General features: G+C 40.9%; 2 protein-coding genes across 3 annotated transcripts in view; one reads left to right on the top strand and one right to left on the bottom strand.

The window, feature by feature from the left end:
• TIPARP (TCDD inducible poly(ADP-ribose) polymerase) overlaps nucleotides 1–11,085 on the bottom strand; it is a 32,031-nt gene extending 20,946 nt beyond the window's left edge. Inside the window, exons 1-2 of one of the 2 annotated variants that reach the window (XM_005546181.4) lie at nucleotides 10,879–11,085; nucleotides 7,093–8,050 (exon numbers count right to left, since the gene is read on the bottom strand). In XM_005546181.4, the coding sequence (XP_005546238.1) occupies nucleotides 7,093–8,009 (917 nt within the window). In that variant the 5' untranslated portion in view covers nucleotides 8,010–8,050; nucleotides 10,879–11,085. Of the gene's footprint in view, nucleotides 1–7,092; nucleotides 8,051–9,913; nucleotides 10,126–10,878 lie in introns of those variants that run through there. The other variant, XM_015445228.3, reaches the window with a different exon arrangement.
• On the top strand, nucleotides 10,654–13,828 carry LOC102123344 (uncharacterized). Its single transcript, XM_065539316.1, has 4 exons — nucleotides 10,654–10,692; nucleotides 10,858–11,400; nucleotides 11,504–11,683; nucleotides 13,558–13,828. The coding sequence occupies exons 1-4, from the start codon at nucleotides 10,654–10,656 to the stop codon at nucleotides 13,642–13,644; spliced, it is 849 nt and encodes a 282-aa protein (XP_065395388.1). The 3' UTR covers nucleotides 13,645–13,828.
• The last annotated feature ends 694 nt before the right edge of the window (nucleotides 13,829–14,522 follow it).

Genomic DNA, 14,522 nt, shown 5'->3' with positions numbered 1-14,522 from the left:
AAAAAAAAAAAAGCTAATGTAATAAAGAGAAATTCTTGTAAGTATAGCCTAAACATCTTTTCTAATCATTACAAGAAGTACTATGTTTCAACATAAGATTATTCACAAATCCTTCCTAAAATCAGAGGCAATAGCACCAAAACAGAGGACTTCAATTTGCATAAAGAATACAAATTTACTGAACTCTTCCTCAGACAACTTAGTCATGGGCGACTCTCAACACACTCCTTACACAACTTTTTGTGGTACACATACTCGAAAGTCACCGGTTTCTGTAGAAGGTGAAAAGGAATAGTTGCTCTAGCATTCTCACTCTTGTAAGAACTTATCCTTTCATTGTGATGACCATGCAAAGGTTCTTTACTTGTCCAGTGGGTGTTACCAGTAAGTAAACAGCATAGAGCAGAGAAAGATCTAGGAGACAGATACATTTTGTTGTGTGGAAACCCAAATAGGAATGCTTAGTTAACTCTCTTCTATGCTTGCCTTAGTAACAGTAACTAGCTAAGTCAGCAAGGAAAATTGGAAGTTTCACAAATGACAATTAGAAGTTTATTAATGTCATCAACTTCTAAAATTTGAGTTCCTAATCACAGAATTGATTATATTTAGCTCAAGTCTGCAATACTGTCCTCTTCACAGATTGAATATAAATCTTTACAAACAGAATTTATTGTACATAAAATCCTTAATTTTCAAAAATGTATTTCACAATATATCACTTGTAATGTCAAATTCCCTATTAACAAGGAATTATTTATATTAACAATCTGAAGCTTTCAGTTACTGTGTCAGGGATTGGGGTGGATTAGGTTTAATGTTTGAAGGAAGAAATTTTAAATTGGGGTGAGTCTGTATACGGTATAATTTTCAGTCCCTAGAAAGCACTGTCATAAACAATCTATAAATATAAAAATGAGCCCTATTTAGTTTTGTTAAAGAAATTCCTTCACATCAGCCGGGCGCGGTGGCTCACGCCTGTAATCTCAGCACTTTGGGAGGCTGAGGCAGGCAGATCATCTGAGGTCAGGAGGTCAAGACCAGCCTGACCAATATGGAGAAATCCCGTCTCTACTAAAAATACAAAATTAGCCGGACATGGAGGCGCATGCCTATAATCCCAGCTACTCAGGATGGCTGAAGCAGGAGAATCGCTTGAACCCAGGAGGCAGAGGTTGCGGGAGCTGAGATGGTGCAACTGCACTCCAGCCTGGGCAACAAGGGTGAAACTCTGTCTTAAAAAAAAAAAAAAAAAAAAAAAATCCTTCACATCTAAAATGTAGCTTGTTTGCTCCTAGAAATGGTGAACTTCAGAAGCATTTCATTCCTTGTACAGTTTATGTTTAATGTGTTGCAAAGTAGAGGTAAAACCAAGATCTCAGGCTATCACCTATTTCAAACCCAGAATGAAAGGGAAAATGGCTTAACCTTTGGCACTGTGGTCTTTTTCAAAGATACAAAATCTTTCGAATTCACTTTACCTTAAGACCCCAATCTTATTATAAAAGGGAAACTCTACTACTTTTACAAAGTGAGTTTCTTTCAAAACTTTGACAGTGTCCAATTTGAACTAGCCATACAAGTTGTGCCAAAATAATTATCTTGCAATTTGAAATGTTTTTTCCTTTGCAAAAAATGATACACACATGTACTAAGTTTTCCTTCCACAAAAAGACAACTGCAACTCACAAATTGGAGACTGATAATTATTAAAGGTTGTTGGCCAAGGTTAAGAGGACTTAAGGTCCTAATTTAAATGCAATCCAGAATCATCACCATCAGACAAAGGATGCAGAATCTGATGTCTCAAATCAGGAGATGATAAATAAAAATAAAAGAAACCATGGGAAGAAAGTCATAATTTCAAATAGCTGTATTTTTGTAGCATTCCTTGAGTAGTCAAGGTTTGCATGGACTACATACTGCTTTACCCTTTAGGAATAGCACCCAAACCCAGAATAAAACTGAGGATCACTAACCACGATTAGAAATACACAGAAGAACTTATGAAGTTTATCTTTGCTTTATAGTAGATTGTAAATTTATGATCTAGAAATTCTGGTATAATAGGATAATTCTAGTATAATACAAAGTAGATTTACAGGGACACAACAGAGCTATCAGTCAAAAGTAGCATTTTTTTTTCATGCCCATTATGTGCAGAATGAAGTTTTAAATGCTGAATGGAGTTACTACTATAAATTGAGCACCCCAAATCTGAAAATTGGAAATGCTTCAAACCCAAAACTTTCTGAGCACCAAGATGATACCCAAATGCTCACTGGAGCATTTCGGATTTCAGATGCTTAACCGGGGCACTATGCAAATATTCTAAAATCCAAAATCTGAAACACTCTGGTCCCCAAGAATTTTGGATAAGGAATATTCAACTCGTATTCCCTTTTTTTCTTACTTACAATAAAAAGTAAGAGCTTTGATTTAACTCAATGATAAAATATATAATGTATCATGCAATTATTTTTAGGGTATGCCACATAACCTTATAAGCTATTTCCTCCAACTGTCTGATTTAAAAGTTATAAATCTTTTTGACAAGGTTCATTTTCATTACCATAGATACATCAGGAAAAGAATGACCCCATCCTGAAGCCAGGTGGCAGCTGCTTCAAAAAGTCTAATCTGCTTATTGATGAAAAACCAAAAAGGGAATAAATGATTGCTATTGATTCCTATGATAGCTCTACACAGATCCAGTAACTTCTCTGGATTAGTATAGATAGAAGCCAATTAGTTGTATTTCATATGTAAATAGTAGCATAAAGAAGTACAAAAAATAATTCATTGGATTGCTTTATCCTAAAGCACAAGGCACACATTTTGAAAGTCACTTCAAACACAGTTCTTGCTTATGGAGCTCTCTTTCTCTTAGGCAGAAATTTTTAAAATAAATTTAAACTCATCCAGCTGTGTATATTCAAGAACTACCAAAAGTCACAAGGCATAGTAAGTTTCAGCTGTTCTCCTCTCTCCAGTGTTATCAATAACACATAATGAGTTAGTTCATACATCATCACAGCTGTGCACGCCACAGCTAACTTGGCTAATTTAACTACTCCAGTAGAGTTCAGGAGCTTGCTCTAGTTTAGCTAATTCACTATGCAAGTCATATAGGGATTATAACAGTATACGCTTTTTATGATCATTAATATACATTTCTCTTTTATATAGAGTTTCTGTGAAGTCATCTAATGGTATTGTCCCTTGGACAGATTTTAAAAATAGACTTCTAAGGGCAATTAGCAATCAAAATCACTCAGCAACTAAAACTGACAACACTCTAGCCTTAAGCCTTAAAGCAACTAAAACTCCCTATCAGTGAGCATTAATCCCAAAAGAAAAAAACCCTGTCCTCTGAAAAAAATTAATAATGGATTCAGGGTTTACAACTTTCCTCTTCCTCTTCACCTCCACTCTCTTTCAATAAATTCAGAATTAGAAATAATCACTGGTCATATGTGCACCTGCAGGTAGCCTCCAAAATAAGGTTTGCAGTGTGTCCCTTCTTGATAGGTGGAAATAACTAGAAAATTGTTCTGGCTCAATTTAAAATGAATGTAATATGAAACTAGTGGTGATCTTGTTTGCTAAAGAGAGATTTGCACAACCTCCATAATTTCAATTATCCACAACAGTACTCCACAGTGTGCAAGGCTCTTTTAAAACTGCTTAATTCTGCCATCCGATGTCATCGTCTACTAAGGATGAGTGCCTACACTGTTCGAGACTGTGCTTTCTTAATCTAAAACACAACACTCAATGTTGTTTCTCAACTGTATATTTGGAATTTGGAAATTCTCCAAGGCTCATCTCGTGTGCAAAAAAGAAGCCTCAGCATCTATATCTGGGAAGTTCATACACAGTAGTATGCAGTTGATGTTGGCAATGAACGTTTGTAGATGTACAAAAGCAGAATGAGAAAGCAAAGTGGGATTACATCATAATTTCATTACAAGGAATAAATAAGCATGTATTATTGAAATCCTTTCTTAATGCGCTTTTAGTATCTAAGCATCTTGACTAAAAAGTTGGAAAGGTCCTGTGAATTTATCTAGTTCAACTTCCTTTACAATTTCATTCCTGAGAATAAAATGAACACTATACATCTAATTTAGATTTAGGTATTAAATCCAATACATTTGCGAAGCTAAATAAAAAGATTTTTATCTGTACAGTTTGAAACTATGAACTTTCGTCTCTGCTAGAGACCCAGAACTATGAACTTTCCCCAAGTATCACACAATGAAGATGTTATGGATACAGAATATAATGATTTACCAAACCATATAAACTACTGAAAACAGTGGGATAAACAACTGCCATTCATTATTCATTATTTCTGAATCCAAAGACTGCTGGTTCCAACTTGGACATATACACAGCTGAACACACACTTCCTGGTTATGTGCAATCTGCACAGATAGACCAGCTTTACAGGCCTGACCACAGAGATTAATAGCTTTAGCCAAATAATGTGGTAACCATGTGAACCTGGGCTGCTTCAGCTTGTTTGTGAATCTCTCAGCAAGGCTCAACATGCCGTTATCTGCATCTTGTTGCCAGGAAACACAACATCGCTTTAGAATACAAGGAAAACCAGGTTGCAATGACCACAGGTCAACTTCCCAAAAGCCTAATTTTTGACACTTAGCTATCTACTATATTACAACATTTCTTCCTGTAATCTTCAGAGAACTTCACTTTACTAGTAATTTAACAGTTAACACTTTTTGTTATTTTCCCAGGATAGGACCACTTATTACCACTAACAATGTAGTAGGAGCAATGATAATTATAATAATTCACTTATACTTTTCTTTTCCCAAGTGTCAGATAAACATTAGTTTACTTCATTAAAACTGATTTGGAAATCAAGCACCCATTGCAACTACCTCATAATACAATAATGCATGCGTATGGGCCTATATCTATGTCTATTCTTAAGCAAAATAATCTTACCAAAGGATAAAAAATACCCATATGTTCCTGACCTAAGAATTCCTGGATTTTCTAGGATCAAAATTATTGTCTTGCCTTGTTCTCATGGTAACAGAATGTCATGTGTTGGCCAATAATCCTGCTAGTTTCTTCCTGATCAATTCAAACAGATAGAAACTTAATGTACCAAGATGCTGAAGTACTCAGCAGACTGGAAATTTGCTTCATGAGAGTGAAGTGGGAGCCACTGTTCTGCAGAGTTTTGCAATCTGGAGATAGAAGGATTAGAGTGGCTTTGAGAGTATATAAAATTAATTACCCTTGACATAGCAATTAGAATTGCTAGCTCATGGGCAACAGAGATTTTGGAAAATACCTTATTAAAAATATTTTTAAGATAAAATGGAAAAACATTTTTCTCTTCCAATGCTGGTTTGAAAAAGTAAGTTAAAAGTACTTAGCTGTATTATAAGACTTTCACTACAGAAGCAAGGTGGAATCTTGAATGTAATATATTATCAAGGTAATACATTTACAGTCAGAAAAACTATACTCTTGATATGACCTTACTTTTATCTCATAGGGTCTTCTATGTAATACTTTTGAATTTGGGCTTTATACTGTTTCTCTTCTTGTTCCACACTTCCCTTTTGAAACACAAAATGCAAAGTTCAAGTCTCATGATAATTAAGTTGCTAAAAAGACACATGGATTTCTGTACTATATAACTGAAATATTAAAATTATTAAAAGACAACCATTTACCCATTACTGAAGGGAACGAGATAAATGAAAAAAAAAAAAAAAGACCAAGTTTCTGTAATGTGAACAAGCTCTCGCACCAGTCAGAATTCAGAAGGTTGACATGAAAACTATCAGAATCAGACAACTTGGAAATGGTTTACTGCCACCATTTGCTGACTCTCTAAATACATGGGTAGTGTAAACCAACATATCTGTGAACAAAGATGACTCTTAAGGAAGTGTTTTCTCCTGGACTTCTGGGATGGTATATTCAGTGTATTTCCACTCCCCTCTCCCCACCCCCAATATGGGTCATGCATCTCAGTACTATACCAGGCCATTCAGTAGCTATGAAGGTGTTAGGTTGCCCTCATGGCCTCCCCAATCAGGCAGCATGGACAGAAGTGCTCTCCTCTCCCTTTTAATTTTAATCCTTACTCTTGGTCATACACAAATAGCTATTAACACCACACACTTTAGCTCCTTCTATGCTACAGGAGAAATAACTTAGAGATGCAAAGATTAATGCTTATTATATAGCCATTTTTGCACAAGCAACTTTACATCAGGCAACTATCATTTTCTTCATTTTAAATTTTAAAGAAGAATTCAGATGTAGAAATACCAGTTCCCTGCCAGTGAATGCTGCTTAGACATCCATACTAAAAGAACTGAGTTATGTGTATACACTCATCTTGCATACCAAAACTCAAGGATAATTGTTTGAGTAATAAACATACCTTAACATAAATTCATCCCTTCACCGATTGTTAAAGGACTCTTCCAAATTAAAAAAAAAGTATCCTAAATTCTGGAAAAATTTATTTTATCTATAATATAAACTTAATGGAGAAAAGCTCCAAGGAAACTAATAAAAAGATCCAGAAGTATGGGAAGAACTTCTGAATCACTCACAGAAAAGATGTTTATACCATTCGAAATGAAGAGGGCCACAAACATCTCTGACAATACTATTCTTCTTTAAAAAATAACAGTTACTCAATGTGCAGAGCTTTAAAATTAAACAAATTAGGTGTTCATTATTTATGTTATAGTAAGATTCACCAGACTTTCTTTCAAAAGCCAGCTTTTCTTGGGTGATTAAAACAGTATTTAATTCACAATATTTAATGTATGTGCAACTTCTCAGTCACACGCACGTTGAACTGAGTGACATATGAATTGTTCAAATCATAAAACCTTCATTGTCTGGTTGAGTTAATAGCCTGCATTCACCCACCATGAAAAATCAGGATAGCACAGTCAAAAGAATAATAGTGGAAAAAAAGAAAACCTGTTACTACTGAAAGAAACCACCCTACTAAGCTTTTAGGCTTCTTTACCTTCTCTATAGCATTTAACAACAGTTCTACACGTTGTTATAAATACATACCCATACTTCATTCTCATTCTATCATTTTCTGGGTTACAGTAAAATCTTTCCAAGTGCTCCTGAGAATCATTGAATACACTCTGCCACTTTTGAGTAGTTGTCCTTTTGATCTGCCAATGATATGGCAAGACGGTGTGGTGCTTCAAACAATCCCTGCCATAAATACAAGTGCCTTGCAGAAAGTCCATGCAAATTTCAATTCCGTTCTCTTGGTGAGTGTGGTACTGCAATTGGTTCACCAGCTCAAACACGAGGTCAAGGGAAGCCTCTTCACTTTTGTCCTGGAAGAGCTCAGTACTCAGTTTATCACTGGTGTCCAAAATGTATTGGATTGTAAAACTGTTTTCTTGGAAAATGCCTGGAACATAATCTATGACTTTGTCTAAGCAGTCAGGACTAGTAGGAACATCACTTGAAACTGGGTGCAAGAGATCAGTCTGGAAGTGACCTGCTGTAGAATCTGCCACCGTCCCACTGAGAGTTTCTGATGGAAAGCTGTGATCTTGGATTGGAACCACTTGTTCTGGAGCTTCAGTGGAAGGATGGGCTTCCGGTATCTGGTCTCCAACATTTGTCCTATCAGGTATCAGAACAGACATATTATTTTCTGCTGGTGGGCATGATGAATTGATTTCCATGGCTTTCTTCATCATAGGTTCATGTAAGCTGTTCTCATCTGTACTCTGGTTCCTAGATCTAAAAACCCCATCAAGCGAGCCAGATTCTAGAAGAGTGTTTAATATTGGCCTCAGAGACCTCAGGGTTCCAGTTCCCAATCTTTTCTGATCCTTTTTCTTAAAACAAGTCTTCAATGGAGTGATCTTCTCAGAGAGTCTCATTTGGCATGAAAAGTTATCAGGAGGAGAGGGAGGCTGCACTACACAGTCTGGCTCAGGTTCGGTGGTTTCCATTTCCATGATGTGGATTAGTTCCAACTGCTCCTCAGAGTCTAAAAATTCTACGAGGAAAGGAAGGAAGATGATCATTTACAAACTGACAGCAACTGGATTTCATTCATTCACTAAAATGTTTTGTTTTTGTCCTAATTCCCTGAAACCATTCCTCTTATACTATATTTAGTTTTTACAGGTCAATGTTAAATTTTATTGAGAAATTAAGGCTCCAAGGCACCCAAGGCTATCCAAAAGCACCCAGCAGGTAAAAGTAGAAGAGTCTTTCAATAGGCCATTGGCATGCATTTGTGGGCTGAATACACAAGAGTTTGAAATTCTGCCAGGTTATGAATTTTTACTATAAGGCTAGAGTGGGGTGGGAAATGGGAGGTAGAAATAACTGTGTCTAGATGATGACAGCAGGGAAACCACACTTCCCCTCAGCTTTGCGGTTCTCTTCATAGTTGTTGATGTATCACCTATCTCATGAGTTGACAAAAAGTTTAAAAGTCCATCAAATGAAAGATAAACTTCAAACTTAAACAGTGAGTGAATTTAAGGGTATAAGAATATACACAAGAAACAGGGGCTCTCAACTGAAATACTATATGGGAGAAAGCCAGGAGTTTGTTAAGCATTTCTATATTCAGAAAGCTCTAATATACTATCCAAGAATGTTGAGTCTACTTTTGCAACCCCCAAAAACATTACCATTACTGATGGAATATAAGGGTGTGTTTAGTAACGAAGCCCCATCAGCAACAACCACTGCACACTGTGTCAGAAGACAAGCACAACTTGGTAACAGAAAAAGCCTCCTAGTTCTCGTCCTTAGAAAAGTTACATATATACATTTTTAAAGGGCAAATGAAGGCATATTATAGAAAAACAAAACAACAATATAAAACACGCACCAAATTTCAGATTCCTAATCAACTACTGAAAGAGACAAAAAAAGTCCTTTCTTCCAAGAATCAGACCCCTTGAAAAAAACTGAAATTTGAAAACATTTACTGAGATTGTGCCAGGTGAGAAAGGAATGGTGATGAGCAATTAATCCTCTTCTCTCTTGTCCAATAAACTGAAAGAGATCTGTGACGCAAGGTCCCATGACTTAATCAAATATGCATCCTAGGTGCCCAGTAAAGTGCCTAGCTACCACAATGCACACAGCTGGTGTTCCACATATATTTTGTCGGCTGAATTACTTAAGAAAAGCACCTATCAAATGCTTAGTTCTTTGGTGTTTGTGGGTCAACAACGAAAGATAAAACTGAGTGTCCCCAAAAGTGAATATTAAAAATCTAATTGGAGAGAGTCATAAATCTATGTGTAAGAAGTCCATCACATTCAGAAAAGTAAAATACAAAGCACAGTTTATAACAAAGTGTTAAATGTACATAAGTACAAAAGGAAAAGGCAGAAAAAGGAGAGTTCACTGTGAGCTGGCATTGTTAGGGAAAGCTTCACGAAGAAGAAGGGATCTGACATGAGACATAAATCAACTGGAAAGCAGCCAAGCCAGGCGTTATTATTCATCATTTGGTGCTATTGCCTCAAGGCACAATTGGCACAGATTGTGGTATTCCCTCTCCACCATACCAAACCGGACTGCGCTTTCCCCACGCGCACACACTCTAACCACTCCTATCAAACCCAATCAAGGTAAAAGAGACACGAAATCGATTTTATTTATATGTGTGTCTGCAAGTACACACGCAAGCGCGCGCGCAACTTTTCCTATTATTGCCCTTCATCAAACTCGGAAACAAAACTGGGAGGAAGCAGCAGAGAACTGGAGGAGTGGCTGGAGGTGGAAAGCCACTAGAACCTAGTTCCTCAATTAGTTTTCGTAACAGAAAAATAAAGATGCAAAGGACACATCCTCCGGTCTCCAGCGGCAGGCGACACACCGCGACACCCCTCACCTCGTGACGCCGGGGTTCTCCAGCACTCCCGGCCGAATGCACTTTCCGAAGAAACCGCCGCTCCAAAGCCTGCCAGCCCGCCGCCGCGCGACACCCCGGCGCCGAGCCCGGGTCCGAGCGACGCCTCCTGCCGGCCGCGGCGGTTTGCTCAGCTCCTGGTCCCGGGCCGCGCCAACTCCGCGCAGCGCCGCTGAGGCGCCGCCCGGCTCTGCAATTCCGGGTGTTCCCGGGCGTCCCCGCCCCCGCCTTCCCCTCAGCAGGCGCCTGGGCGCCCCCCAACCCCTGTCCAGCCTCCTTCGGACCAACGACCCGCCCCGGCCTCCCTACATCCGAGAGGCCACTCGCAGCGCCTTCTGCCTTTAATTCTTTTTTATCCCCTCAGCCCACCTCCCGAAGAGCGTCCAGCGGGTCTTGGGGGCTCGCAGAACTGAGCCGCGAAGCGCCGGGGAAACGCGGCTGGCGCTTCCCGCGGCGGCGGGGAGGAAGACGAAGACTTGCGCGCTCTCAAAGTTAACGTGAAAACAGCTTCCAAACTTCTGGGCTGCAGCCCGAAACGCTGGGTAGCCGGAAGACTCCCGCAGCCGCCGTGCCCTCCCCCGGCTCTGGGAAGGGCTCCTCGGCGCCTCAGAGCACCCGGGGTCGGCCCGCGGGGGAGGCCGCATAGACGCGCCCCCACCCTGACCAACGGGGAAGGGGCAGGCGCCGGCGACCCCAACTAAATCCTTCGGCGCCTCGGTCTGATGTATACACCTGCCAGAAGCTCTAAGTGCCTAAGAAGTGTAACCAATTCCATCTTGATGCTGGCGGGACCCGAGTGAATTCGGTACAAAGGGCAGTCTCAAAATCAATCACCCGATCCGCGAGAGCCCGGCACACTCCCGGCGCGGGGCCGGAGCCGCGAGGCCGGCGCTCGCACTCCCCGCTAGGGTCCCTTAGCCCCTCAGTGCCCTCCCGGAGCCCTTTACCTGAAAGGGACCCTGAGAGAACGGACGACAGGAGCCGAGTCGAAAGCAGTGTCCGCGCCGGAGGTCAGCGCCGAAGGCGGGAGCCGGCGTCTACGGACCACAGAGCGGCGACGCGGCCAGCCGCGCACGGGCCATTCCGCCGCCGCGAACGCAGAAAGCCTCGATCGCGCTCCGAGTCCAGCCAGCTCGCCTGTCACCTCGATCTCTGCTTTAAGTGGCTTCCGGTCGCCTCCTCCCGACGGCCCGTCGCGGAGGCGGAGCCTGGGCGGCCGGAGCGCGGTGGGGTGGGGTGAGGAGGCCGGGCGCTCAGTGGGTGCCGAGAAGAAGACCCGCCCCCTGCGCGCGCGTGCGCGTTCGTTCGAGGGGAGGCGCGCGGGTGGTGTGCCGTGGACTTGTGTTCCCGCGAGGGGGCGTGTCCTTTCTCGCGCCGGCGGTGTCCCCGCGGGTCCGCGTCTCCACGCGGCTGTGAGAAAGGAAGGCGTGTGCCGCGTGGGACGGGCTCCACCTGCCTGCGGACAGATGGTGGGTCACTTTGTTCCGAGGAGACCCAGGCACCCGAGGGAGGATGTGAAACGGAACGACCCGTTTCGGTGCGGTTGGCTTTGTTTATTTGCCTCCTCCCCAGACGCCTCCAGCCCCTGATGTCGACGCACCCTGTGAGGAAGCAAACGGCTGCCTCCGCCACTGCCACCAGACGAGGTCGCCTGCCCCGCGCCGGACAGGCCGGACGGGCTGCGCACCTGCGGCCGCCGACTGTTTCGTGGGCCTTGTACGCCACCTTGCAGAAGGGGAACCTAGCTCTGAGGTTTTGATGATAGAAGCTCATTTACTTGTGTTTTAAAGCCCACAAACGCCGTAGTGACTAATTTATTCATTCAGCAAATGTCTCTCAGAGCGTCTATTACGTACCAATCATGTAGCCTGGACTTCATGCCTGTCCTCATGGAGCTTGCAGAGCACCTCTGAAATACACAGCACATACAGAATGGCCATATTTTCTGGGCTGTAAAATACTTTAAAGTGTAACTCCATATATTGAGTAGATTTTCAGTAGTGAAGGAAGAAACAATACATTTAGTTCATATAATCCGTATGTATGAAAAAACGAAAGTGCTGGTAATTCCAGACATGGAAGTCAGTAAAACCTAGGAGCTAAAAGGTAATAATCATAGACATTATGATTCTAAGCCTTTATTAAACTGTTCTAAACCAGACTGGGTAAGCACACCAGCAATGAATAGATTAAGGGTGTTATCTCCTCAGCAGCTTATTTCAAATTGCATCAAGGCAGGGCCATTAAACTAAGGTGAGAATGATATGGGCGGAATTCAGAGGATAATAGGTAAAAGATGAAAAACTTTACATTTAAAATCTTACTGAGACAGATCTTGGTCTGTGTCTACTCATACATAGAATCGCCTAGAAGCTCATATTTGAATTTACCGTATTACTCTTGGCTTTCTATTTTTCTCATTTCTTCTGTTTCTTTTCTGTCCTTTTGTGCCTTCTTGTAGATTATTTTTAATTCCACTCCCTTCTAACAATTAGGTTGTTATACATTCGTTATGCTTTTAGTAGTACTTCAGTTATTTATTGCTGTGTTCAAACTACCCCCAAAATATAATGACTTAAAACAATGGCTCTTTTATTTGCTCATGATTCTGAATTCTCTGGCACAGGAATTCAGTCAGGACATAGTACAGGTGGTTCATTTCTGCTCCATGATGTCTGGGGCTTCAATTAGTGTGGGCATAATGGGGCCTGGCTGGAATGGCTTAACTAGGGTCATAAGTCTTGGGACTTGAGGATGGAGATGGAGTTTCATGACAAAAATGAATGTGAACATGATGTGGAAAATATGGAGATGGAAGCCACAAGCTAAGGATGCTGGAACAGAAAGAAGTCTGTTAGCTATATACCTTGGTTTTTCTCTACATGGCTTCTCCATATGGCTAATTTAGGCTTCCTCACAGCATCATAATCTTAGGATTGCAAGAGGGGACATTCCAAAAAGACAAGCCTCAATGTGCAAGCCTTTACTTTTATCATGCTTACTAATGTGTCACTGGCCAAAGCAAGTCACATGGCCAAGCTCAGCGTCAGTGTGGGAAGGAACTACACAAGATTGTGAATATTGGGAGGTGTGACATATTGGTAGTCATTTAGATTAGGGACAGACCACCTTAATCCAATTGGAGAATAATTAAAAGTTACTTCCAGGGTATAACCCAGTTCCAACTTAAAATCTTTTCTCCTTAGGTCCGGAACTCAAAATTTTTACCCGCCCAATCCCACACCCACTCCCCTTGAGACAGTTGAAAACTCTGGCTAGTTTCTCAGCCTCTCTCCACTACTGCTTTCTGAATGTTAATTGCCTCAAAGGGAAAAATGGCACCAAACTCTGAACTCAAAATCTTGGATTTAGGCTCCTCAGACTGCTGAAGTTTTACTGCTCCAGAAAAGGTATCCTCTACAATCTCTACCTTGGATGTGGCCCATCTTTTTTTGAAAGAGGGATGACAATGTGCCTACCTGAAAAATTCATTTCCCTAGATCCCTTGCAGTTATGGATGGCTGTGAGATACACTTCTAGACACATGCTTGAGATTTCTAGAAAAGCATTTCCTTTCCTAATACAGAGTCACCCCTTGAATTTCTTCCTTTTGTTCTTTCTTCTAGAATAATAACAGGATGGAGATGGAGTTTCATGACAAAAATGAAGGTGAATATGATGTGGAAAATATAAAGATGGAAGCAACAAACTAAGGATGCTGCGGCAGAAAGATAGAAGGAAACTGGGTCACTCATAACATCTTGAAACTGCTGTAGCCATCCTAGACTGGCTGCCTCTAGACTTAATATGTTTAAAAAGTAAATCCCAATTTTATTAAACTTACCTGTTCTGTATAGATGAACACATTCTTAGCTAATAAACTATCATGTCTCCTAACTAGTCTTCTTCTAGGCTCTGCCAGTTAGATAGTAATGTGAGTTGGTATGTCAGAAATAGAAGAACAGTCACAAATACAACTCCTGTAACATTTCCTGATAATTCTGTAAATATACCAAATTATTGTAAGATTAAGAAACATGTTAATTAAAGAAAAACAGGAAGTAGAAGAAATAACAATGCCCATAGTTGAACCTTTTAAAGTCTCATTTTGGCCACACAGTGGCTCATGCCTGTAATCGCAGCACTTTGGGAAGCTAAGGCGGGAGGATCAGTTGAGGACAGGAGTTTCAGAGCAGCCTGGCCAACATGGTAAGACCCCCATCTCTATGGAAAAAAAAATTTTATTAGCTGGGCACGGTGGCATGCACCTCTAGTCCCTGCTACTTGGAAGCTGAGGAAGGGGGATTGCTTGAGCCCAAGAGGTCAAGGCTGCAGTGAGCTATGGTCACACCATTGCACTCCAGCCTGGGTAACAGAACAAAACCCTGTCTCTAAATCTCATTTTAACACTTTGATATAGATATGATCTGTCTTATTTATTCAAGGTATTTTTCTATATTTTACCTAACATTATGTCATAAACAGCTTTCCATGTTAATATTGTCTTTTAAACAAATAGCTGTTTAATGTTCCAAATAATTATATTCTTTGCTTATCTAGTTCATTCTCATTGCACATGTCAATTCACTTT

The sequence above is a fragment of the Macaca fascicularis genome, chromosome 2 (genome assembly GCF_037993035.2).
Source record: "Macaca fascicularis isolate 582-1 chromosome 2, T2T-MFA8v1.1".
In the NCBI taxonomy this organism is placed as follows: domain Eukaryota; kingdom Metazoa; phylum Chordata; class Mammalia; order Primates; family Cercopithecidae; genus Macaca; species Macaca fascicularis.
This window is presented reverse-complemented; position numbering and strand designations above follow the sequence as displayed.

Coding starts and splice junctions, on each gene's coding strand:
- LOC102123344 (XM_065539316.1), top strand. CDS start 10,654: ATGTATACACCTGCCAGAAGCTCTAAGTGCCTAAGAAGT. Junction 10,693..10,857: donor GCTCTAAGTGCCTAAGAAGT/GTAACCAATTCC, acceptor TTAGCCCCTCAG/TGCCCTCCCGGAGCCCTTTA. Junction 11,401..11,503: donor CACCTGCCTGCGGACAGATG/GTGGGTCACTTT, acceptor CCTCCTCCCCAG/ACGCCTCCAGCCCCTGATGT.